Source organism: Pleurodeles waltl, chromosome 6 (genome assembly GCF_031143425.1).
Source record: "Pleurodeles waltl isolate 20211129_DDA chromosome 6, aPleWal1.hap1.20221129, whole genome shotgun sequence".
Taxonomy (NCBI): Eukaryota; Metazoa; Chordata; class Amphibia; order Caudata; family Salamandridae; genus Pleurodeles; species Pleurodeles waltl.
This window is the reverse complement of record NC_090445.1, coordinates 130647929-130673385: the sequence shown is the minus strand read 5'-3', so window position 1 is coordinate 130673385 and position 25457 is coordinate 130647929. Positions and strand designations below refer to the sequence as shown.

General features: G+C 45.3%; 1 protein-coding gene across 1 annotated transcript in view; it reads left to right on the top strand.

Annotated features, from left to right (window-relative positions):
* Nucleotides 1-25457, top strand: part of TTLL6 (tubulin tyrosine ligase like 6) — a 165812-nt gene that overhangs the window by 19366 nt on the left and 120989 nt on the right. The window contains exon 2 of the mRNA XM_069237573.1: nt 24448-24636. Within this exon, the coding sequence (XP_069093674.1) occupies nt 24448-24636 (189 nt within the window). The remainder of the gene's footprint in view (nt 1-24447; nt 24637-25457) is intronic.

Here is a 25457-nt window from a genome sequence, read left to right as displayed (position 1 = left end):
ACAGGCCCACCATAAAGGGACCCCACCAGCGCTCTTTCACCTTGAACACCTGCAGATGAAGTTTACACAGACTCATATCCTGTAGGTAACATGAATGCCAATGCCAGTCCATCACTTGATTGGCACTGCCCGAAAGGTGCTCTGCACTCACTGAGATCCTATTGCCCGGGCAGAAATGCCAGAAGTACTTGGCCAGCTCCGAAAGGGCTTTAGAAATGGACCATGGTGACTGATAGAAAGCACCTCCAAGGCGTTGTCCATCTTCAACAGGACGAAGCATTGCTCCTTGCCCTTGGTCCAGAATTGCACTGCGAACGAACCTGCTAGGAGTTACCGGAAATTGATATGCAAGGTTTCTTCTTGAGCCAACCATTTTCCTGTGGACAAATCCCCGCATCTGGTGCCCCAGCCAATGTTGCTGGCATCAGACTCATCAATATACGGACTGAATTTGAAGATTGCATGGCCATTCCACGTCTTCATATGCATGAGCCACCAGTTAATTACTTCCTTAGCCTCATCTGACAATGGAACTTGCTCAGAATAGGTCTGGCCTTAGTGTAGATGGTATGCTTTGAGTCGTTGTAGAGCCTGATAGTGAAGTTGACCCGAGAAGACTGCTTCTTTCCTTTTCGAGAGAGCGTTTTGTACAGTTCCTGATGGATTTTCGCAGTCTTCTCCAAGGGGAAATTTGAAAGTTGTCTCCTATGAATCTATCATGAAACCCAGGTACGTTGTCCTTTAAGCAGGCAGAAGGAGATATTTCTCCTCATTGATGATCAATCCGAGACTTTCGAGGAGAGAGACTGCCATCTGTAACTGGGCCGATAGCCATTTCGGACATTGGTCCCTTATGAGGCTGTCACCCAAATAAACTGTAAGGCGCATCCCTAGTGAGTGACGCTGTTCCATGACCAGACGCAGGACCTTGGTGAAGCACCAAGGGACTGCAGAGAGGCCAAATGGAAGGGCCGTGAACTCATAAAGACAATCGTTCCACAGGAATTGCAGAAAACTTTGAGGGAAAGACTGGGATCATTAGATAGGCGTCCTTCAAGTCTAGGCTCACCATCCAGTTGTGAGGTCTCAAAAGGTCCAGTAGAAGGTGAATACCTTCCATTTTGAAGTGTCAGAAGACCAGCCACTCATTGAAGTCCTTGAGGTTTATGACTGGGCATTGACCCCAAGAAAGGTTTCTTTTCTTGACTAAGAACAGGTTGCTAAGAAAGCGCTTGAGTGGATGGTAGTTGGGGTAATCGCCTGCTTCCTGAGAAGGTCTGGTATTTCCTGCAAGATGACGAGAGAATCTTGATCTGAAAAAACAAGCAGTCGAGGTCTGAACCTCTGGAGTGGTGTGCCTTACAACTCAATTTGGAACCCCGGTACTGTTTGCAGTACCCATGCATCCGTCGTTACTTTTGTCCAATTGTGGACAAACTAGAAGGAGTAGGGTGACAACAGTCACCCACCTTCTAGTTGGGAAGAAGGTAGGACACTTACCGGAGTTAGATCTGTGGGTGTTGCCCCTGAAGGCTCCTCCAGCTCCCTGGGGGTTTAAGACTTTAGAGGGTAAGAAGCCACCAAATTTTGATTGGTCTTGCCACTGTCCTCGACAAGAGGCTTGGCCTCTTGTTGGGGCATGGGAAGAGAAGCAGCCGGCCAAGCGCCCTCTCTCACAACTGACCCTGTGGAAAACCTTTGGGGTGAAAATGCGCTTCATAGAGGGTTGTGCCTTATCCAGGGAAGTAAAGGTTGACATAAACTTCCCTAATTCTTTGAGGGTCACTGAACATACCTCCTTGGGCTATTGGTCCTAGCTCCAATGTGGCTAAATCCGCCAGCTTTGGATCAACCTTTGTGAGGAGTGACCTGCGCCTTTCAGTAAAAAGGGCACAGTTGGTGTTACCCAGAAGAATAATCACCCGCTGTTCCCAGTCTGACAATATTTTTGGAGATATAAGGGATCCAGACTGTTTGGCTTCTTGCACCATATCCAATATCTTAGTGAGGAGACCAACAGCAGTTTGTCTTGGAAAGACTGCCAAGAGCGGTCAATGCCCTTTTTTGGGTTATGCACGTATTTGATTAGGAACGAAGCCATTTCTGCGTCGACCTCTGGGTTTAGGGCCACCTTCCTCTCGAGTGAGGGGCAGGGCGTTCCACCCGTAGAGAAACTCATGCTTCCTTTTCCAGTAGTTTTCTCAATCTACTTGTGACATAGGCCACCAGATTTTCTGCTGGAGTCAACTCTGAGGAGTGGGAGTGTATAAGGTCATCAGGGTCCAGCATCCCGGATGTCTCCTCTGCAGCAGAGGTGGGTTCTGAGGGGATCTGAGACACAGGACACAATGGCCTAGAGCGACCTGGCTTCCATCCGAGTCCCCTTGCAAATCATCAGCATCATCTGTCACAAACTCTAAATCAGGCCCACTGTCATCTCAGCATGCATTTATAGAGCGTTATTGATTGCAAGGGTTTCTAAATGTTGTAGAGAACTTTGATTCAGGAGTCCTTAAATCTGATTTGTTCTGAGACTTGTGATTATGATTTTTGCATTGCAGTGTGCTTGGATTCCCAGTCATTGCACCCCACCTGCTTTCCCTCACTATTATGCCCTTCCCCTTGGTAGTGCCAGTCGTCTTATGGAGTGCAGCTAGGGTGGGATTCACCTCATTAGTAATGACGAGGACAAGCAGGACTAAGAGTAAGGCAGATAACCGGTAAGTGATCAGGACAGTCTAAGACCACAGTACCGGATATTACACTCAGCATTTACTTGCAGTAGTGACTCCTCACGGCACAATTTTAATACCCCCCTCGCCAGGAAATAAACTGCCTAAATATAGGATTAATTTCCTGACTAATACCCAGGCTCAAATAGTGATCCCAGAGATGATCTAGATCGGAAGGCGGGTGAAAGGATGTTTTGGGGATCATGGCAGACTATGGGATCTGAAGGGTTAGTTTCAGGAAACGGGGCTGCCTTCCAGAAGGGGAGGGGAGTACAGTCAGCAAATAGACCAGAAGAGGCTGCAGTACCTCGGTGAGTGTAACACCAGTGTTGAACCTGATGCCTACAGGTCAGAGCTGTGGCAGGGCCACTCAGCATTTTATCCTCCTTGGAGAGATAACATGAGTAGCACTGTGCAGTGCAAAGGGGTCAGCTTTTAGTTTGCTTTATGAGACTAGGGACTGTAACAGAAAAGCATTACATAAAATCGTTATCCGTGTGCACACCGCTTAGTGCTGTCACCCCCGCACGGGATTTAGGGGTTCAGAACAGAGTTTAAGATAGGAGCAGAATGCAAGTTGACTGACCAGGGCTAGCGGTCTCATTGAATGGTAATTCAATGGTCAAATCTGGGCAGAAGGGATAGGCCCTGGGTATCAGCATGCCCTGGTAACTGAAGCTTGGTGTCCTAGATCTGGCCGGACCGGGCCTGTCCACCGAGGGCACAGGCAGCGCAGATAGGCCCTGGCATTAGCATGCAGCTGGTAACTGAAGCTTGGTGCCCTAGATCTGGCCGGACCGGGCCTGTCCTCCGAGGGGACAGGCAGCGCAGATAGGCCCTGGCATTAGCATGCAGCTGGTAATTGAAACTTGGTGTCCTAGATCTAGCCGGACCGGGCCTGTCCACCGAGGGGACAGGCAGCTCAGAGACACGATGATCTCTGCCGAGGCTGGGGTTTGGTTTCACGCGCGGCTTCCATAGCTCTGCCCAGAGTCCCGTCATCCTGATCGGATGTCCTGGCTGAGGTGTCCCCTCGTCCTTCGTGGCTATTACTTTCCGCCCTCAAGAGGATTTTTAATCTCTTATCTGCTGCCCGGTGCCGCTGTAAATAACAGGCAACTCTGCGGTCCCGTTCTTGTGGACGTCGTAAGGATGAAAGGCTGAGTTAGCCCTGCCTGGGTTTTAACCTGTGCGTCAGAGGTCCACCACAGTCTTCGCTAGCAGGCGTTATTACCCTGCAGGGTAACTTGCTTTGGGCGTTGTCAAAGGGCATCCACGGGTGCCTGGCACCAAGATGGCCCCGCTGACCTTCAGTGATTTGTGTCGAGGGACCGCGGCGCGCGAGGTGCCTCTGGAGGCCTAAGAAGGGGCCCGTGGGAGAAAGATGGGACCGCCGAGGACCACCGGATGGAAAAGAAAGCATCGCTGCCGCCTTACCCAGAGAGCCAGGTACCGTGCCTGCAATGGAAACTAGTGGGTGCAGCCCTGTGCCTTTAATCCCGCGTGATTCCTGCTGACGGGTGCTGTCCTGATAGTGTCATGGCAGTCACTATAGCAGCCTGCTTAGAAGTGTACGAGCAGCTCCATTAAAACTGCACTGCTGACAGGTGCTGTACTGCCCGTTAATAGTATAGGTCCCCGCTTAGAAGTGTATGCGCTGCCCTAATGAACTATAGCTGCACTGCTGACAGCTGCTGTCCTATTAGTGTCATAGCAGTCACTATAGCATCCTGCCTAGAAGTGTACGAGCAGCTCCAATAAAACTGCACTGCTGACAGGTGCTGTACTGCCCGTTAATAGTATAGGGCCCCGTTTAGAAGTGTATGAGCTGCCCTAAGTAACTATAGCTGCACTGCTGACAGGTGCTGTACTGCCCGTTAATAGTATAGGTCCCCGCTTAGAAGTGTATGCGCTGCCCTAATGAACTATAGCTGCACTGCTGACAGGTGCTGTCCTATTAGTGTCATAGCAGTCACTATAGCATCCTGCCTAGAAGTGTACGAGCAGCTCCAATAAAACTGCACTGCTGACAGGTGCTGTACTGCCCGTTAATAGTATAGGGCCCCGTTTAGAAGTGTATGAGCTGCCCTAAGTAACTATAGCTGCACTGCTGACAGGTGCTGTCCTATTAGTGTCATAGCAGTCACTATAGCAGCCTGCTTAGAAGTGTACGAGCTGCTCCAATAAATCTGCACTGCTGACAGGTGCTGTACTGCTGTTTAATAGCGCAGCAGCAGCCTTGCTGAGAAGTGTGTGAGCTGGTCCATTTAAAACATAGCTGCGCCGCTCACAGGTGCTGTACTGCCCCGTTCATAGCAGTCTGATGAGAAGTGTCTGAGCAGCTCCATCAAAACGACATTGTTGACAAGTGCTGTTCTGCCCCGCTAATAGTCCAGCAGCCTTTCTGCGAAGTGTACGAGCAGCTCCGTTAAAACTGCACCTCTGCCAAGTGCTGCCCTGCCCCGTTAATATTCCGTGCAGCCCTGCAGAGAAGTGCCTCACCTGCGCCATTACAGATACAGCTGCATTGCTGACAAGTGCTGTACTGCCTGTTAATAGTCCAGCAGCCCAGCTGAGAAGAGCCAGAACTGCCCCATTAGAATGCACCTGCACTGCTGAGACGTCCAGTACTGCCTGTTAATAGTATAGCAAGCCTGCTGAGAAGAGTACGAACTGCCCCATTATAATTCAACTGCGCTGCTGACACGTGCTGCACTGCCCCTTTAAGATGATAGCAGCCCTGCTGAGAAGTGCCAGAACTGCCCCATTGAAAACCTCGCTGTGCTGCTGACGGGCGCAGTACTGCCTCCTTGAAAGTGTAGCGCCCTCTCACGGGCTGCTGACACGGCCTCATTAATTCTACAAAAGCCCTGCTGGGGAATGCCACCAATGTCTGAACGGACAGAAAGACTTGCTGAGAAAAACGGATCCAACCCCACTGGATCCGAGCCGGGAAGCGCTGCCAGTGACTCAAGAAACATAGCGGAGCCCGCGAGACGCTCTGACGCTGCGCCGCGAAACCCTCCGCAGCGCGGCTGAGGAGTGCGGGTGCCTCTCACGGAATGTACCACAGCCCTCCCAAGAGGGTCCGACCCCGTCCACGTAAATATATAGGAGCCCTGCTGAGAGGTGCTGGGTCTGTTCAGCTAAAAATATAGCAGCCCTGCTGAGAGGTATTCGATTTGGCCAGCCAAATATACAGCAGCCCTGTCGAGAGGTGCTGGGCCCGTCCAGCTAAAGATACAGAAGTCCTGCGGAGGAGAGACATGATGGTGCTGTCCTAGCAAACATAACAGCCCTTTTGAGACGTGCTGGTTTTGTCCCATTAAACCCTTAGCCACAGCGCTGAGGAGTGCTTGCAATATCCAATTGAACTTACACTGCCTTTTGTTAAAGCACTGGTACTGTTTCACCAAATGTATACTAGTTTTGCTGTTCACTAGGGTGACACTTGTATGAAGCTGCATTCTGTTGCTTGAGCTAAGCTTCCTGAAGGAGGCATGGCTGTTGGGTTCCTGTGCTGCTTGCAAGTTCTCATAGGGAGGTGTGGGACCAGTACGAGGTGGACCAATAATCCATCTGCACAGATATATATATATATATATATATGGAAAATGTCACTTACCCAAATACATCTGTTCGTGGCATGTAGTACTGCAGATTCACATGCTAAGCATATCCATTCCGACATCTAGTGTTGGGCTCGGAGTGTTACAAGTTGTTTTTCTTCGAAGAAGAAGTCTTTTCGGAGTCACGGGATCGAGTGACTCCTCTTGCTTCCATTGCGCATGGGCATCGACTGCATTGTTAGATTATTTTCCTGCATAGGGTGAAAAAAGGAGTGATAGAGTAAATAAGAGAAAAGAGATGTCCATGCAAATGTAAATGTATATACATATGTACAAATGTTAGTAACTTAAACGACTACAGGCTTCTGGGGAGGAGGGAGGGTGCATGTGAATCTGCAGCACTATATGCCACGAACAGATGTACACTGGGTAAGTGACATTTTCTGTTCAATGGCATGTGTAGCTGCAGATACACATGCTATGCATAGACTATAAAGCAGTTAGTCCTCCCAAAAAGCGTTGGCTAGCCTGTAAGAGTTGAAGTTGTTTGAAATAATGTTCTTAAGACAGCTTGTCCTACAGTGGCTTCTTGTGAGAAAACAACACAGCAGTGTTTAGTAAATGTATGCAGTGTTGACCATGTTGCTGCTTTACATATATCAACCATTGGTATGTTTCCTAAAAAAGCCATTGTTGCACCTTTCTTTCTTGTAGAATGACCTTTAGTAGTGATTAAAAGTTGTCTTTTTGCTTTGACATAACATGTTTGTATACATCTAACAATCCATTTTGCTAAACCTTGCAAGGATTGCCTGTATGTGGTTGTTGGAAAGCAAGAAAAAGTTGCTTTGTTTTCCTAAAATCTTTAGTTCTGTCTATATGGTACATAAGCGCTCTTTTGAGATCTAGAGTATTAAGAGCTCTTTCTGCCACAGATTCTGGCTGTGGAAAGAAGACTGTCAATTCCACTGTTTGATTAATGTAAAAAGGAGATTCTACTTTTGGTAGAAATGTTGGATTTGTTCTTAGTACAACCTTATGTTTGTGTACTTGGAAAAAAGGTTCTTCAAGAGTGAATGCTTGTATTTCACTAACTCTTCTTAAAGAAGTAATAGCCACAAGGAGGGCAACCTTCCATGTTAAAAATTGAATTTAGCAAGAGTGCATGGGTTCAAAAGGTGGTCCCATAAGTCTTGTAAGTACAATATTTAAATTCCACGATGGGACTGGTGGTGTTCTGGGTGGAATGATGTGTTTTAATCCTTCCATGAAGGCTTTGATAACAGGAACTCTGAATAAAGAATTATGTTGAATAGTTTGTAAGTATGCAGATATTGCAGTAAGGTGTATTTGTATAGAGGGAAACGCAATTTGATTTTTGTAAATGAAGTAAATAACATACAATATCTTGTATAGATGCTGTAAGTGGATCTATGGTATTAGATTGACAATAGTAGACAAATAGTTTCTACTTGTTTGCGTAGCACTGTCTAGTAGTGGGTTTTTGTGCTTGTTTAATGACTTCCATACATTCAGATGGAAGATTTAAGTATCCAAATTCTATGACTTCAGGAGCCAAGTCGCTAGATTGAGAGCACTGGGGTTTGGATGCCTGATTTGACCTTTGTTTTGTGTTAACAAATCTGGTCTGTTTGGGAGTTTGGAGTGAGGTACTACAGATAGGTTTAGTAGTGTTGTATACCAAGGCTGACGTGCCCATGTTGGTGCTATGAGTATCATGTTGAGTGACGTTTGACGCAACTTGTTGACTAGAAATGGAAGGAGTGGGAGAGGGGGAAAAGCGTAAGCAAATATCCCTGACCATAGAGCATTGCCCCTGGACAGGGGATGTGTGTGTCTGGATGCGAAGTTTTGGCATTGTGTGTTTTTGCTTGTTGCAAATAGATCTATGTCTGGTGTTCCCCACCTTTGAAAGTACTTTTGAAGTACTTGGGGGTGAATCTCCCATTTGTGTGTTTGTTGGTGATTTCCGCTGAGCACATATGCCAACTGAGTGTCTATTCCTGGAATGTACTGTGCCATTAGGTGAATTTGATTGTGAATTGCCCATTTCCAAATTGTTTGGGCTAGAAGGGACAGTTGAGATGAATGTGTCCCTCCCTGTTTGTTGAGATAGTACATGGTTGTCGTATTGTCTGTCTTTATAAGAACATTCTTCTGTTTGAGAAGAGGTTGGACTGCTTTTAGGGCAAGGAATACAGCCAATAATTCTAAGTGGTTTATGTGTAGATGTTTCTGTTTGACATCCCATTGCCCTTGAATGGTGTGATTGTTTATGTGAGCTCCCAAACCAATCATTGATGCATCTGTTGTGATTATGGTCTGAGTCACAGGGTCTTGAAACAACCGCCCCTTGATTAAATTGCTGTGATTCCACCATTGAAGGGACATATGTGTATGGCGGTCCATCACTACTAGATCTTGAAGTTGACCGTGTGCCTGTGACCATTGTTGTGCAAGGCACTGTTGTAAGGGCCTCATGTTTAATCTTGCATGTGGGACTATTGCTATGCAAGATGCCATCATTCCTAAGATCTTCATGATAAATCGTACAGTGTATTGTTGATTTGGCTTTATGAGCGGAATTTGATTTTGGAAAGCATGTATCCTTTGGGTATTTGGATACGCTAGAGCTAGTTGAGTATTTAGGATAGCACCTAGACACGGTTGTACTTGTGCTGCTTGAAGGTGTGACTTTTGGTAGTCTATAGAAAATCCTAGTGTGTGCAGAGTTTCTTTCACATAACCTAGGTTTTTGGCATTGTGTACGATTGTTTGATTTTATTAGCCAATCGTCTAGATATGAAAAGACACGGATGTGTTGTCTTCTTAAGTATGCTGCTACTACTGCTAGACACTTTGTGAACACCCTTGGAGCTGTTGTTATGCCAAAAGGTAACACTTTGAACTGGTAGTGTTTTCCTTGTATGACAAACCTGAGGTATTTTCTGTGAGCTGGGTGGATGGGTATGTGGAAATAAGCATCTTTGAGGTCTAGAGCTGTCATAAAATCTTGTTTTTGTAGCAGTGGAATAACATCTTGCAGAGTTGCCATGTGAAAATGTTCTGATAAGATGTAAAAATTGAGGGGCCTGAGGTCTAATATAGGCCTGAGGGTGCCATCTGTTTTGGGAGTTAGAAAGTATAGTGAGTATACCCCTGTTCCTTGTTGAGACTGTGGAACTTATTCTATTGCTTGTTTGAGTAGTAGAGATTGAACCTTTTGTGTAACAGAACTGTATGTTCTGGGGATAACTTGTGATATCTTGGTGGAATATTTGGAGGGGTGTTTATCAATTCTAGGCAATAGCCATTGCCGAGAATTGATAATACCCAGTTGTCTATGGTGATATTTTGCCAATGAGAGTGGAACTGCTGTAGTCTTCCCAACACAGGAGATGTGTGGAGTGCAAGGGAGGGAAGGAAGTCACTGCTTTGGTTGTGTTGTTGGTTGTTTAGAGGTTTGGAATTTACCTCTATTTCTAGAGTATTGACCTCTGTATGTTCCTGTAAACCAACCTCGTTGGTACTGGGTTTGATGTGGTTGCTTTGTTTGTGAGGTAGAAGCCTCAGAGCATTGTGCTCTAAAACCTCCTTGAAACTGAGGCTTACGAAATGACCCCATATATGGTGTGGTGTACAGAGCACCCATTGCTTTTGCTGTATCAGAGTCTTTTCGTAATTTCTCTATTGTAGTGTCCACTTCTGGGCCAAAGAGGTGTATTTTATCAAAAGGCATGTTTAACACAGCCTGTTGGATTTCTGGTTTAAAGCCAGTGGAGCGTAGCCATGCATGTCTTCTGATTGTAATGGCTGTGTTAACGCTCCTTGCAGCTGTATCAGCAGCATCAAGGGCAGATCTTATTTGATTGTTACTGATGGCTTGCCCTTCCTCTCCCACTTGTTTTGCCCACTTTTGGTGTTCTTTTGGGAGATGCTGTATAATATCCTGCATCTCATCCCAATGAGCTCTATCATAGCGGGCTAGTAGTGCTTGAGAATTAGCTATTCTCCATCGATTTGCTGCTTGGAAAGCAATTCTTTTCCCTGCAGCGTCACATTTTCTGCTCTCTTTATCAGGAGGGGGTGCACCTCCTGAAGACAGGCTATTTGCCCTCTTTCGTGCTGCACTAACCACCACTGAATCTGGAGGCACCTGATGAGTAATATAATCTGGGTCAGAGGGTGCAGGCTTATATATATTTTTTCTATACTAGGTGTGATGATTCTGGAATTCACAGGCTCACTAAAAATTTGGTCTGTGTGTTTTACCATGCCTGGTAACATTGGGAGGCATTGGTACCTAGAATGTGTTGAAGATAATGTATTAAATAAAAAATCTTCTTCCAGTGTTTCAGAGTGTATTGTTACCCCATGATAAGCTGCAGCCCTGGCTATGACCTGGTTGTAAAACTGTGGTATCCTCAGGTGGAGATGGTTTGGGTGGGTAAGTATCTGGGTCGTTATCTGGGATGGGATCAGGTTCATAAAGGTCCTATGGATCTACTATGTCTTCTTGCGAATAAAAATAGTGTGTTGGAGAAGGCATTGGTGGAGGGCTGGTGTGAGGAGAGACAGATAGCTCTGGAGAAGGAGGAGGAGAAGAGTGAGGAGGTACTGGCTTCTCCTTTTGCTTTTGCACTTTTGCTGGCGGCTGTGCAGTGTCCAGTTCTTCTTGGAATGCCAGCTTTCTTTTTGTTTTTAAAGAAGGTGCTGTAATAATTGTTCCTGTCTCTCTATGGATGTGTATTCTAGATTGTCTCTCATCCATAGTTTGTAGAATGGGCTCAATGTCCGACTCTTCCTCAGAGGTTTTATGGCTTTATCTTAATTTCTTGGAAAGTCCTTGCTCCTCTGTATACAATGTCTTTTTCGGTTCCAAAGTGTGTTGTTTTTTCAGTACCGGAAATGTTGTGGAAGGTCTTGGCTCTGAAGCTGCCTTTCGAATTTTCAACTCCGAAACTTGGTGTTTCCTGCTGGAGTCTGAAATGGAGCCCTTTCTAGTTTTACTCGACTCTGAAGTAGACGGAGGAGTGGCCTTTTTCGGCGCCGAATCCGGAGGTTGGTCGCCAACAGTATTTTTTTGGGCCGAACCATGGCCTTCCGGAAGTGGTGTGCCCAAGGCCTTAGGATGTTTCTTGTGTGGGGGTGCAGGGGCAGACATACTCACATGCTGGCCAGCTGTGATGGGTCTGTTGTCTTCGGATTCCTGTTCAGAGTCTGTGTCTCGGATAGAGACTGCTGTCTGCACCTGCTCTTCTTCGGTGACGTCGAGATGTTCACTGCTTTTCAGTGCCATTTCAAGTCTTTGTGCTCTTGGATCTCTAAGAGTCTTTTTTGATCGAAACGATCGACAGGCCTCACAGTTTTCCTTGCGATGGTCTGGAGAAAGGCACAAGTTGCAAACCAAATGCTGGTCTGTATATGGATACTTCGCGTGGCATTGAGGGCAGAATTGGAATGGAGTCCAATCCATCAGGCTCTCCACGCGGTAGACCCGAATAGGCCAGAGTTGACCATGCGAGCCCTGAAGGGCGAACAAAGTGATTTTCCGATGGTACTACCGGTTCGATGCTAGATGGAGAACGCGATCGAGACATTACAGACGAAAGGGAAGGTTTTCTAAAGTTTTCCGTATCGAAATCTTGGAGCGAGAGGAAACACGTCCAAACCCGATGACGGAAAGAAAACAATCTAACAATGGAGTCAATGCCTATGCACAATGGAACCAAGAGGAGGAATCACTCGATCTCTTGACTCCGAAAAGACTTCTTCGAAGAAAAACAACTTGTAACACTCCGAGCCCAACACTAGATGTCGGAATGGATATACAGAGCATGTGAATCTGCAGCTACACATGCCATCGAACATATACATATATATATATATATATATATAAGTTCCAAAAAAACAAAGGTTACAGGGACGTTATAGTTAGGCTTAGATTTTACTCTTACAAAACCATTGAAATCCAGCAGTTATAGTTAGAGTTATTTCGAGTAACTATAACTCGCGGCCTAAGGTAAGTATAACTTGCGCTCTTGCCATGCACTGCAAATTACCCCATATAAATCAGCACTCAAGACCGGTTTTATAACGTCAATAAAAATAGATATCTAGGGACGTAAACCCTCTGCAGATCCACCTGCAGGGGATCTGCAGATCCAGAGCCAAAAGCAAGGCCTTGATTAGCCAGTGCAACCTGATGGGAAAGTTGCAGCTACCATTTTGGTCCCCGGGGAGAAAACATAAATAAAAACACAAATAAGTGATGGGATAGAGGTATGCTTACCCCACAGGACACATGGAGGGGTCACTGAAGGACGTGTCATAGGCATAAAATTGCCCCAGTTTTTTTGTTTTTTTGACGGATCTGTGGATCAACTGTGGCGCTCAGCATGGCTCCCACTGTAACTTTGCAAAGGATCTGCAGATCCCAAGACAGCTGAAAAAAAAAATACACCCACTCACTCACCACATGCCCGCCGTGCAAGGCCGAAGGCCGTGTGCTGGGTGTGGTTGAATGCGTGCAGGGGGTGGCTGGGTTGACCCCAGGCCAGGCCCTGTGGCCAACCCCTGCTGCGCACAGCTAAAGCCTGTGTGCGGCAGTGGTTGTATTAACATTCAGTAATTGTGTATTACTTTATGTCTAAAAAAAAAAAATAGAAATTCAGTGAAAAAACCTAAGGTTACAGGGATGTTATAGTTCGGTTCACGTTTTACCCACACAAAACCATAGAAATTCAGCAGTTATAGTTATACTTATCTGAAAAAACTATAACTTTTGCTGTTAAGTAACTCCAGGCCAACACCCCAGGTCTGGTTTAAAAAGAACAGGCAGAACAACCAGACTCCAATCCAACTATATTTTATTTCATAGCATTCTCCAGTGCAGGAACAACACGAGTATTGAACTTGCATCCTTCACTCCTTAGAAAACAAACTCCAGATATGGACCAATTTCGTTACACCAAAATCCTTTATTTGCGTCCAGCTCTGCCATGGCTCATTTCAGCCAGCACCCTGGCCTTGCTCACATAACGCACTGTGTCCATCTGACCAACTGTATTTCTGTCACATGGTCAGAACCGTTCACAGTGAAAACAGACTGCTGTGTTGTCGAGTTGCGTATCAAACATTAAATTGCAAAATACATCAACAAACAGAGGAAAACTGAAAAAGAAATCACAATACATACTCTGATGTTATTGAATTTTTTAAGAGTAACCAAATGTAAAGACGAAAAATATGTAAATAGCTACCAACACAGACACTATCTGGTATTGTGCATAAAATTACATACCTACAGCATTATACTGCATTACAGAGGTTATGAATTTCAATATCATTATTAGTAAATAAAAATCAGTCATTGCTATAAACTCTTATTTCATCACTTTACCAACTCATTGCGTACCTCAAATTACCGTTCTACTTCACATTATCACATCATATATATATTTGCAGCCATTTTGCCCAAAACCTCTTTAACTTCCTCTGCCCATAAGCGCTAATGTAGCCCAAGTGGGCATACCTCTACAAATTTACACCCAAATCATGTTGTTGCCATGGCTCAAAGTACGGTAATCAAAAGCGCCTGGACAAAAAAAAAAGGGCACCCATTGCTAAGAGTTCACCCTTCACTCAATACTTATGAATCGCATATTTTTCATCACTCCAGTTCTACTATTATGCCACTCTGGGCTAATTTTACTGATTGCCACCATAGGTTTCACTTCTGTCTTCACGATTACCTGTCTCCACCCACTATCTGCCTACTAAGAACCTGCCCTTGTCATGTTCCACAATTTATTTGGCTGTATGGTTTGTCTTCCAGCTTCTCTTCAGCCCGCCAGTCTGACATCCTATTAAAAAGTCCAAACATCGTGACAACAACAAAAAACAAATAAAAAAGGGCTGAAAATATAGTGAGATAAAAACAATCTTGTCACTGGTGTGGTAGCTCGCATTCCTTCACTAGTTATCCTGACTAAAAACTACTCAGGCAATACTTTATTCATACATCCTGTTCATAGCATTTCATAAATCTGTATATAAGTCTTCTTCCATATTAAGCCCTTTTGGTACCTTGCCTAGTTTAACAATGTAGCTGCTCTCCAGTTGTCTTAATCTCTTCTCTCTATGACCACCCCTGGGGTGGTTCGGAACAGGCATTTATCACATGGTACGTGATGCTCTCAATCTCCCCTTTTTTTGTTGGTGAAACATGCCTGGCCACTGGGTACGATCAATCCTTATGTGTGATCACCCTCATACGTTGTAACACCCTTTTATGGACTCGCTAAATTGTGCTGCCCTCATACTTCAAACCACAAATACACTGTAGAACATAAACTGCAAATTCAGTCCTGTAATTATAAGGTCCCTGTATTTTTATGGGTGCTTGGAAAAATGCTGACCATATTTCTTGCATATCCAATCCATGCCTACAAGCTTCACACTTATGATATGTGAAGAAGCCATGTTTCTGTAACCATGTGTTTTTAACCATGGTTTCTGGGCTATCATGAGCCAGAGAGTCCCTCATGGAGGGAGCTCTGCGAAATGCCATCTTAGGGACTTTTGAAATGACTGGACCCAAAATATTGTCTGATTTCAAGATGTTCCAATTTCTGTTCATAATGGCCCTCAATGCCTGATGTTTAGATTTAAAAATGGTTATCATCTTTATCTCGATTCCTTAGATTTATATTTATCTTGTGAAAATAATATATTTTCTCTGGTGGTCTCTTCTACTTTAGAAATAGCAGTGTCAATAATGTGTTGAGAATATCCTCACTGCCTAAATCTAAGGGTCACGTCTACTTTGCTTCTCCCTTAACCCTGATTGGTACTTGTATTCCTCCTCACTCTTAGGAACTCACCATAGGGTATACTGTGAATGGTGTGTCTGGGGTGAAAGCTAGATATATGCAACAAAGAGTTCCCAGCTGTGGGTTTCCAAGAGAGTCTAGTTTGTAATATATGATCTTCAACAAAAACCTGTAAATCCAAAAATTCTACACATTTAGGGGGTCATTACAACCTCGGCGGTCTGCATGGCAGACTGCCGAGGTTGCGGGCACCAGAATACCGCCATTGCTGGCGGTATGGCTGGCTCCCTATTTTGACATTTCCGCTGGGCCAGCGGAAATGTCACATCAACATTGCCACCGGCAGCAATGCTGATGTGCAGCGGGTGCAGATTCGGGCAGTGAAATGCGCGACGGGGCTCTGCCTGGGGGGCCCCCTGAGTCCCCTTACCGCCAGCCTCTTCCTGGTGGTGCAAACCGCCAGAAACAGGCTGGCGGTAGGGAAGTCATAATCCCTAGGGCAGCGCTGCTTGCAGCGCTGCCCTGGCGGATTATCACCGCCGGGGCTAAAATGGCGGTATACCGCCGGCCCCGGGGGTGCGACCGCAGCGCTACCGCTGCGGTCCAAATACTCCGGGAGGCACCGCCAGCCTGATGGCGGTGCTCCCGTCGTTTTGGCCATGGCAGTCAAGGACTTAGGCCCTCATTCTGACCCTGGCGGTCTTTGACCGCCAGGGCGGAGGACCGCGGGAGCACCGCCGACAGGCCGGCGGTGCTCCAATGGGGATTCCGACCGCGGCGGTAAAGCCGCGGTCGGACCGGCACCACTGGCGGGCTCCCGCCAGTGTACCGCCGCCCCATTGAATCCTCCACGGCGGCGCAGCTTGCTGCACCGCCGCGGGGATTCCGACCCCCCCTACCGCCATCCAGATCCCGGCGGTCCGACCGCTGGGATCCAGATGGCGGTAGGGGGGGTCGCGGGGCCCCTGGGGGCCCCTGCAGTGCCCATGCCACTGGCATGGGCATTGCAGGGGCCCCCGTAAGAGGGCCCCTACATGTATTTCACTGTCTGCTGCGCAGACAGTGAAATACGCGACGGGTGCAACTGCACCCGTCGCACAGCTTCCACTCCGCCGGCTCGATTCCGAGCCGGCTTCATCGTGGAAGCCTCTTTCCCGCTGGGCTGGCGGGCGGTCTGAAGGCGACCGCCCGCCAGCCCAGCGGGAAAGTCAGAATTACCGCCGCGGTCTTTCGACCGCGGAACTGTAATCTGACGGCGGGACTTTGGCGGGCGGCCTCCGCCGCCCGCCAAGGTCAGAATGAGGGCCTTAGTGTTTATATGTTCTGTAAAATGAATGTTTAAATTGTTTTGGTTCAACTCCTGCACAACAATGGCTGCAGATTTAGATGTACCGCTCCATACAACAAAAACATTGTCAATATAGCGTAGCCAATAAACCACATGTTCTGAAAAGATTTTACTGTGTTCCACGGTGAGCACCTGTTCCTCCCACCAGCCAACATGCAAACAGGCATAGCTGGGGGCGAAGGAGGTGCACATCGCGGTCCCACGTGTCTGTCTAAATATTTGATTTTGAAACAGAAAATAGTTGTTCTCTAGACACCCTTTGATCATGCTGAGAAGGATGTGCTTGAACATTTTTAATGATCTGCTCCTCAAATAATATTCAACTGCCTTCAAACCATACTCATGATGTATGCTGGTATGCCGCGCTGTGACATCTAACGTCATCAACACATATTCTTCATCTCAGGGTATGTCATAAACTCTTTTGAGAAAATCTCCAGTGTCCTTTGTACATGATGTTAAAGTTCTCACATATTCCTGTAAAAAGAAATGAATGTATTTAGAGGTATTTTCAAACAGTCCATCAATAGCGGATATGATTGGTCTCTCAGGTGGGCAAGTCACATACTTATGAACCTTTGGAATCAAATATAATATGGGAATCCTGAAATGATCTTTCTTCAGGAATAAATATTCATCCTGGGTCAAGAGACCATCATCTTTCCAACTCAATAATTCTTTGTTATATTCCTTCTGAACATAGGCCCACTGTGTCCTGTTACTTGGTATGTAACAGCTTCTGTCTGACAGCTGATTGTTAGCTTCTCTTATGTACATGTCTCTTGACCAAATCACTATATTTCCGCCTTTGTCAGACTTTCTGATCACAACTTGTTGGTTAGAATTAAGTTTTTTCATCAAGGCAAAAATAAAATTTCGTCCCTATTCCATTTGTATTCTTTTTTCCTCCTGTTGGAAAACGTACAGAGATTTTTTACTTCATTAGTAACCAGCTCATAAAAGATATCAATCCCATCTCAGGGAATCGTTGGTATAAAGGTGGATGTTGGTTTAAACAGAGTTACACTCCTTCCATAGACCTCTAACTCCATCTCTTCAATACAATAATTTGTTGCTCTGATATGGGTCGAATTACATCACATTCTTCATTTTCAAACTCCTGTAGATCTCTTAATAGTTGTACATCTGACACAGGCAGTCTCTTCTGGTTACTAACCTCTTCCATATTGGCAATACTGATCCTGGACAACATAGACTTTTGTAAATGCCATTTGGCCAACTTAGATTTTTGCATAAATCTAAGCACATCAATCCATGTCTGACAATAACTCATGTCCGTTGTTTGTCAAAATGTTCGGCCTAGTGACCACATTTTCAGTATTTATTCAGCCAATTCCATGTCTGATGAGTTAATCACTGTTCTATTATTTTTATGTTGTATTATTGACTCCATGTTGTCTTTTTCCTTGTTTGTTGACTTTGCTTGTGCCTGCCTCCGTTTTCTCCTCTGCTGGTTTCGCCTTTGTCTTGGCGAAATCTTTGCAAACTCGGTCGTAGAGACTGTTTTCTGTTTGACCTTAATAAATAAAGTTCATCTACCAAAGGCAGCTCATTAGTACCAGCTGGTACCTTTAACTTGCTACAGCTGTCCTCTGAGTCTACATCACAGCTAACATTGGAGCTGGTATCTGAAACCTTGTCATCCTGCACATTCCTATTCTGCTCAGTTAAGTTCTGTCTCCCTCATGGTATCAAAACGTTTCACAAACGTGAAGATCTGGCCTTTCTCATAGTCAATTTTGTCAAGGTAAACTATTTGTGCATTTCTTGCCTTAATGAAATCTTCCTGTTTTTCCAAACTAACCATCATCTCATTTTTGTTTTAACCTTATTTTAACCTTGATCAATGTCCACCTTTTAAAGCTTCAGTGTTTTTTTGGAGCTCAGCTTGATCAATCTCTGTATATTTAACAATAATTTCCATTAATCGTTGAGATGCCAATATATTACTCTCTGCCCACTCTTTTTTCATATCCGGATATATATTTTACATGTTGGGGTGCATTTATTACAATGAAATTACTAAATCCAATCCACCACAGTCAAGTCCACCCCATCCAGAACTCCACCTTACTCCACCACACTCCAGTCTACCCCACTCCAATCCACCCTACCCCACTCCACTCCACCCCACTGCAGTCCAATCCACCCCACCCCACACCAATCCAATTCACCCCACTCCAGTCCACTCCACCCCACTCCAATCAAATCCACCCCACTCCATTCTAATCCACCCCACTCCAATCCACACCACACCACTCCAATCCAGTCCACCCTACTCCAATCAAGTCCACCCATCCCTATCCAATCCTATTTACCCCAGTCAAAGCCACCCCACTCCAATCCACAAAATCAGCCAAGTCCAGTCCAGTCCACTACATTCTAATCCACCATACTCCAATTCTAATTCATCCGAATCGAGTGTATTCCACTCCAGTCCACCCTACCGCACCCCAGTCCACCCCAATCCACCCACTCCTATTCACCCCAACCTCAATCCAATCCACCCTCCCCAATCCAATTCACCCCATTCAGTCTAATCCACCCCACCCAATCCACCACATTCCATCACTCCAGTCCTCCCCACCCCACTCTATTAAATCAACCCCAATCCAGTCCACCCAATACATACCAGCCCACCTTATTCCAATCCACCACACTCTAATCCACTTCATACAACCCAGTCCACTCCAATCCAGTCCACCCCACCCCTGTCCAATCCATTCCACCACAATCCAATCCATCCCACTCTAATACAGTCTAATCCACCCCATTCCGCCCCAGTCCAATTCACCACACTCCAACTCCCCTCCAATGCAGTCCAATACACCCCACCCCAATCCAATACACCCCTCCCCAGTCCTATCACTCAAATCCAATCCACCCACTTCAGTCCAATCCATCCACCCAATCCAATCTAATCCAATCCACTCCACCCCACTACAATCCAATTACCCCAGCCAGTCCAGCCACACCAATCCACGCCACTCTACCCCATTCCAATACACCCCACTACATCAGTCTACTGCAATCCACTCCACCCTTTTTCACCCCACTCTACGCCACTCCACTCTACAACACTAAACTTTACGACACTCGCTACCACTGAACTCTGCTCCACTCTACGACACTCTGTTCCCCCTATAAAACTCCAAGAAATCCACTTTAGGATATTCTACTGCCCCACTCCACTCCCTTCCATGCCACTAACATTTAGCCATGTTGAACAGCAGCCACACTGGTGTAGAACATGGCTAAAACACATTGCCAAAGCCAAAAGCTCTTGTATAAGCGAGACCTGTTGGCTTTGCCAACGTTTGTTGCTTTTGTAGCGCAGGATGCCTCCAGATAAGGATTATATCCGTGAGAGATCCCTGGGAGTTTTGTAGGTTTAAAGCTTTGTACATAAGACATGTAGTTCTCATCGAATGGTGTGCTTCAAATGTTAGCCATTTGGGGGAGGTAATAGAGGTGATTTGATTCCTTTGTTCATGTGGTGAGGAACCCAGCAGTTGCCTGAAGGACACCTCTTCGGTCCCGATTATGAATCAAATGGATTGCTATCTCCAGAGGAGCTGAAGAGCCGGCATGTCCAGCTGTGCCTGATCACAACTGGCCAATTTTCCAAGTGCAGGAACGGCAGGCCCGATTTTTACTGGATGGAAAATGTTGACACTAACATTGCAGGACAATGTGCCGCAGGCTCAGCACAGCCCCCTGCCTGATTTCACTCCCCACATCGCAACGAAGGATCTACTCCTGCCAATCCACAGCCTCCTGTTCCCTGAAATCTTTCCTATCTACTGTCTGGGACTGGCCCTTTTCTACAACATGATCAGAAGAGATGGTTAATAGGGAATTTAATCTGTATTAAATAGAGAATTCCGTGCCAGATCTAGGCGTGGGTATACTGTCTGGGATCATTATTTCTGGCAACACCTAATGAGGGCTTAAAGTGGTTGAGTTTTTTTTTAGCTGGCCATTGAGAAGGGCAATAGTGAAATATGTAGCGAACAGTGGTCTCAGTTGTTAGTTTCAGATCCTGGGGGAGAGAATATGTTTCATTCCTCGAATTGATTAAAATGGAATCTAGCCTTAGCTTGGATGCGTCACTTGTGGTTTATGTTTTCATCAAGAAGGAAACTTAGGTATTTTGCAGAGGTAGCCATGTGGCGAGTGATGTCATAGTTTTTCCTTTTGGCCACAAAAGTTTGATTACTAGGTTGGAATTCTGGGTTAGGATCTGGAGTTTTGACCCTGTTGTACGTACAGGTAGGTTGCAAATATTGTTGCAAATTGTGCATTGATTTTGTGACTTTTAGAAGATTGCGTCGCAAATTGTTAATTCGGAGAGGTACGCAAAACAACCTGCTTAATGAATATTATTTAATTTGGGGTTCCAAGTTTCCACCCCCTTTGAACAGCTGTAAATGCAAAGTGGTGGCCTGTAAGTAGCAACAAAATACCATCCTTGCATTTGCATTTGCTTTCCCCAAAATGAAACTTTTTTAAAGCAGTCCATGTCAATTAAAAGGACAGGTCCTACTATAAAAACAAATTGTTCTGTTTTGGGACCCATCGGAGGGCCAGGGGAACATATTGTGGTCACCTGGATTGCTGCCTGCTCCCCCAAGGGTGCCCAACATGATTCCCAAAGGGGAAACTGTCTGGCATGGGCGGCTGTGCCTTTGTGAATCAGATATCACTCCCTTTGAGGTGTAAGTATACTATCGGTTGTGTGATACCACAAGTGCTGTTGTGAAGCATTATTGATCCGTTCTATTGAGATTCGAATGGGTGAGCAGGATGCCATTTTGATGCCCCCTCTTGTTTGCAGTTCATAATGGGGCAAAAAGGCCCATTTGTAAACTGGAAAGACTTTTCCAGCTCATAAAATATATTGTAAAAAGGTGTCTTGTAGTCCCAACTCTGTGGTTTTGCGACCCCCAAAACACTCTTGCCCCATATATTTAAATCATTGTATTCTAGGTGATTTTGTTTCATACATATGTGTATGAAATTAATGGAAGATTTCATTTTTGAGGTGGATTAATGGGGGTCCAATTAGATACACCTGGGTGTCACCAGCAAACTGATGAGCTGCCTAAATCTTGGAGACGTTCTACTAGCGGTTCAACACATATTGAAAAGGATGGGTGCTACAAACCCTGTGGGTCACTGCATGAGATAAGGATGGGATCAATGATGTAGTCACCAATTTTCACTAACTGGGAGAGCTGCAATAGCTATCATTGAAAGTATCCAGGAGAGTTTCACGGATCATGGTACTTGACACTGTAGCTAAATATAACAATACACAGCAGGCCTTGTACAAAGATGGGCAAGATAATCCCACCCCTTGGATTGTTGTGGCACACATCAGAAAGGCTTAACATAGGGCTATGTGTGAAGTATTTATGCAGGACCAAAACAGTAATAGCGTCAAAATGCGAAACAATAAAAACCCTAAACCAAATTAGACAAAGAGAGTAAAATTTAATAAGCTAAATCCAATAACAAAAACCAGAGCTATGTTTTTAAAGTTTTAAGTAGAAATGGTGCCAAAAAGTACAAAGGACCAATGAAAGTCAATAGTTGCTGTAGAGCATGACCTAGGTGTAATTTGAAGCTGGCCATGGTAGAGCACAGTTCGGATACACCAACCAGGTTCATCCTGGTAAAAGATTTTACCTTCTGATTAGTCTGTTATATCACAATCCACCACAAGAGTACACTTTTAAAGCTACTCAGGGGAAGCACGTAGAGACTCAAAGGGTGTACAGCAGTGGCCAACAACAGGGCAGGTTAGTTGCTACAAGTCAGCTATACACTTCAAGGGAAAGGCCTCTTGTAGCTTGCAGTATCCCTTTAGTGATACCGGAGGTCAGCCAACTGACACCCTTAGAGTTCACTTTTTTGTCCTGGTACAAGAGTGAGCAGGTCCAGTCCTTCAAGGCTCATCGAGGGTCACAGACAAAAGGTCCAAGTCCTCTTCTGATCTTTTGCAGGCCCAGGAAGTGTTCTGGCATGTTGCCTGGAAAGACATTTATGCCTAGCACTAACTAATGTGTAGGAACAAATATTGGGCAAGCCCTAACCAATGGGGTAAAATTTCCCAAAGTCAACCATACCTACATTGGAAATTTTCAAGATGGCAACAGTCTTCAGCACATTAAACTTTGCCTCCGGGGTTGGGTGTGTACTTTGATAATCTTAGTGTCCTCCTACATCTTACACTAAAATCCAGTTTGAGGAAAGGCACTGAACCCACAGCAAACCCTGAGACTGAAGTCTTGGAGGACAAAGGCATGGTTCTCCAGCAGTCAGACAGTAGATACACAAGAACTGTCTTGGTATATTTTTCTCTCCCTTACAAGTATCTTCCACTTGCTACATGTGGCTCAACTGACCCGTCAAGTCAGATTTGACACTGCTATGTTAAAAGCATGCCCCTATATTGCATATTCTGCGTAGTTCTGTCTTTTGCGTACTCAGGTCAGTCAATTGTTTGCTCCTGTGAGGCATTTCACACCTTTTTCACACCAATTTAATGCTGAACACAGACTGAGAGCTGGGAGAGACTTAATACTAATTAGCCTTCTGACAGTAGGTAAGGGGTGACTTTCTAAAATTTGCTTTTCCTAACTATTTATCAAATATCTGACTAATAAAATTACTGGTTTAATTATTTTTGTAGCTGCTCTCATTCCCTAGATACAGTATTGGTATTTTAATCTGTACTCCTGCTAAGCCTGCCAGAGTGAAGATAGCTTTTAGAGCCTTTTGACCATAGGAACATGGTAATATTAATTTTCTATGTGTCTTACCTTTAAATACACACACTCTACCTTGAGGGCTAAAAGACATACATGTCGGTGACTTATTAATATTTAAAAGGAAAGATTTTTTATCTGTCAAAAGCAGCTTATTTTGACAGTTTTCTGTGCATTTGTGCATATTTTGCATTGTTACAATCCTGCTGCAGTGGTAGGCCTGAAGCCCTGTATGCACTATTACTGTACTGGATGGCACAATAGGTGCCGCAATCTACTAGTGGCATTTAACCTCAAGGCCCTGGGTACATTTTATACCACATACTAGGGACTTACGGGAACATTAAATTGCCAATTAGACCATGTTAAGACTTGGAACACAACATGTTACTAGTCGTTAGCAGGGATAAAGTCCAAAGTTCTAAAGCCAGCAAAACCATAGGGTCCAGCAAGAGGTATAAAATCTGGTGTGACTATGCAGAAAAGATACATCTCCTATAACTAGTACACGAAACAAAACTGTTTTCCACCTTTTTGCCAGATAGGCCCGTTCAAGCCTTCCAATGAGTGGAAGTTTACTTAAACTTCTAAAAGTCACACCCAGCAAGTGAGGGAGCCTGTGTTCTAAAATGAGATTTTGTGAATTAATGCATGAGACTTGGAGTCTGCAGGATACTTTATAAATGGACTTTGGGCTTTCCAGGGTACCATATACTGCAGGGCTTGGGTACAGCATTCAAGGCAAAGTGGGAGGACAATTTTAATTTGAATGAAAAAAGCCTGTTTATGGGCTGATCTCAAACTACAAGCAGAGTTGGACTGGCCTAAAGGGCAATCTGGCAATGATAGAAGGGCTGGACTAGCAGGTGACTGTACGGGGTGAGGTTGGGGGGGGGGGGGTCTATGTTCTGTGGGCTGGGTTTTACTGTTGATTTCCCTGATATTACTGCAAATGTTGCCCGGCGCAAGCTCAAATGCATACAGTCTCCCATACTTTGCCAAACACCTATACATTGTGTATTTAAAAGTTAAAAAAGGCCTCGTTTTGCAAATGGTAGCCACTTTTTTGATTCACTGATGGGGGCCACTTTTATTGTGGTCAGACTCTGACTGCAAGGCAGCTGATTAGAGATTTTCCGTCTGTTTTAGGATGAAGTCCCCCAGCCTCTCACTGGATTGCATAGGGAGTCCTGGCAGCCAACCTACTGAAGACCCTGTGAGTGTCACACCTGCCTCCGGCCCTTTCACACCTACGGGTGCCAGTGGCTCAGACTCCTGCGAAAATTCTCGGCCGCGTGACACGAACAGGACTCGGAGAAAGAAGAAAAGAAAGAACAGGTTAGTAGTGAGGCTTTGGATCATGTCAGTTACTTTGTTACCTGTTGACACCCATGTACCAGTCAGTTCCCTCACCACACACACTCGTCCAGGTGATTCACCGCTCCCACGATACCAGCCCACAATCACCCACACAGCACATACATCTCTCTGCAGATGATCCATCCACAGACCATACATCCCCAGCAAGAAATTCATCCCTTTATTATCCCCACACCACACCGTTCCCAGGAAAACACCCACTCCACTTTTACCCAAACACCGCATTGCTCCAGGAGATTCATCCAGTCTTCACACCGATTCCTGAAAGACATTCCCACCAGGGCCCGTATTAAAAATCAGGTGCAGTGTTCATGTTTGCGCCATGGTGCACCTTCAGACAGGTGTGCAGGGCGCAACCATGAACACTGCGCCGGATTGCAGTGAATGTGCTGGGATATATGACAGAACCACACAAAAGCACGGTCTTTTTTAGAGCTTCATAATTCGCTGCCTGATGATTACTGCATCACAGCTGTTCTGTAACATAAGGCCAGTACAGTTTTTTAAGTTGTTCAATTGAATAGTGTTTTCACATTTTTAGACGAAACTACAATGATCATGATCCATTGTACTCTGTCTTCATCTTCCATTATTTGTTGGTTACAAAATCTCTCATCCCTCTGATTCGCGCACAAATATACACCCTTAACTGGACCCAAGAATCCAGTTTCATGTTGTGCAAAGGTGTGACATCCTGCCTGACTCCCAAGGCACTGATGCAATCCAGTCTTATTGCCATTCCATTATTCATGCTGTTAATTTAGGCTTCCCGCCTAAGA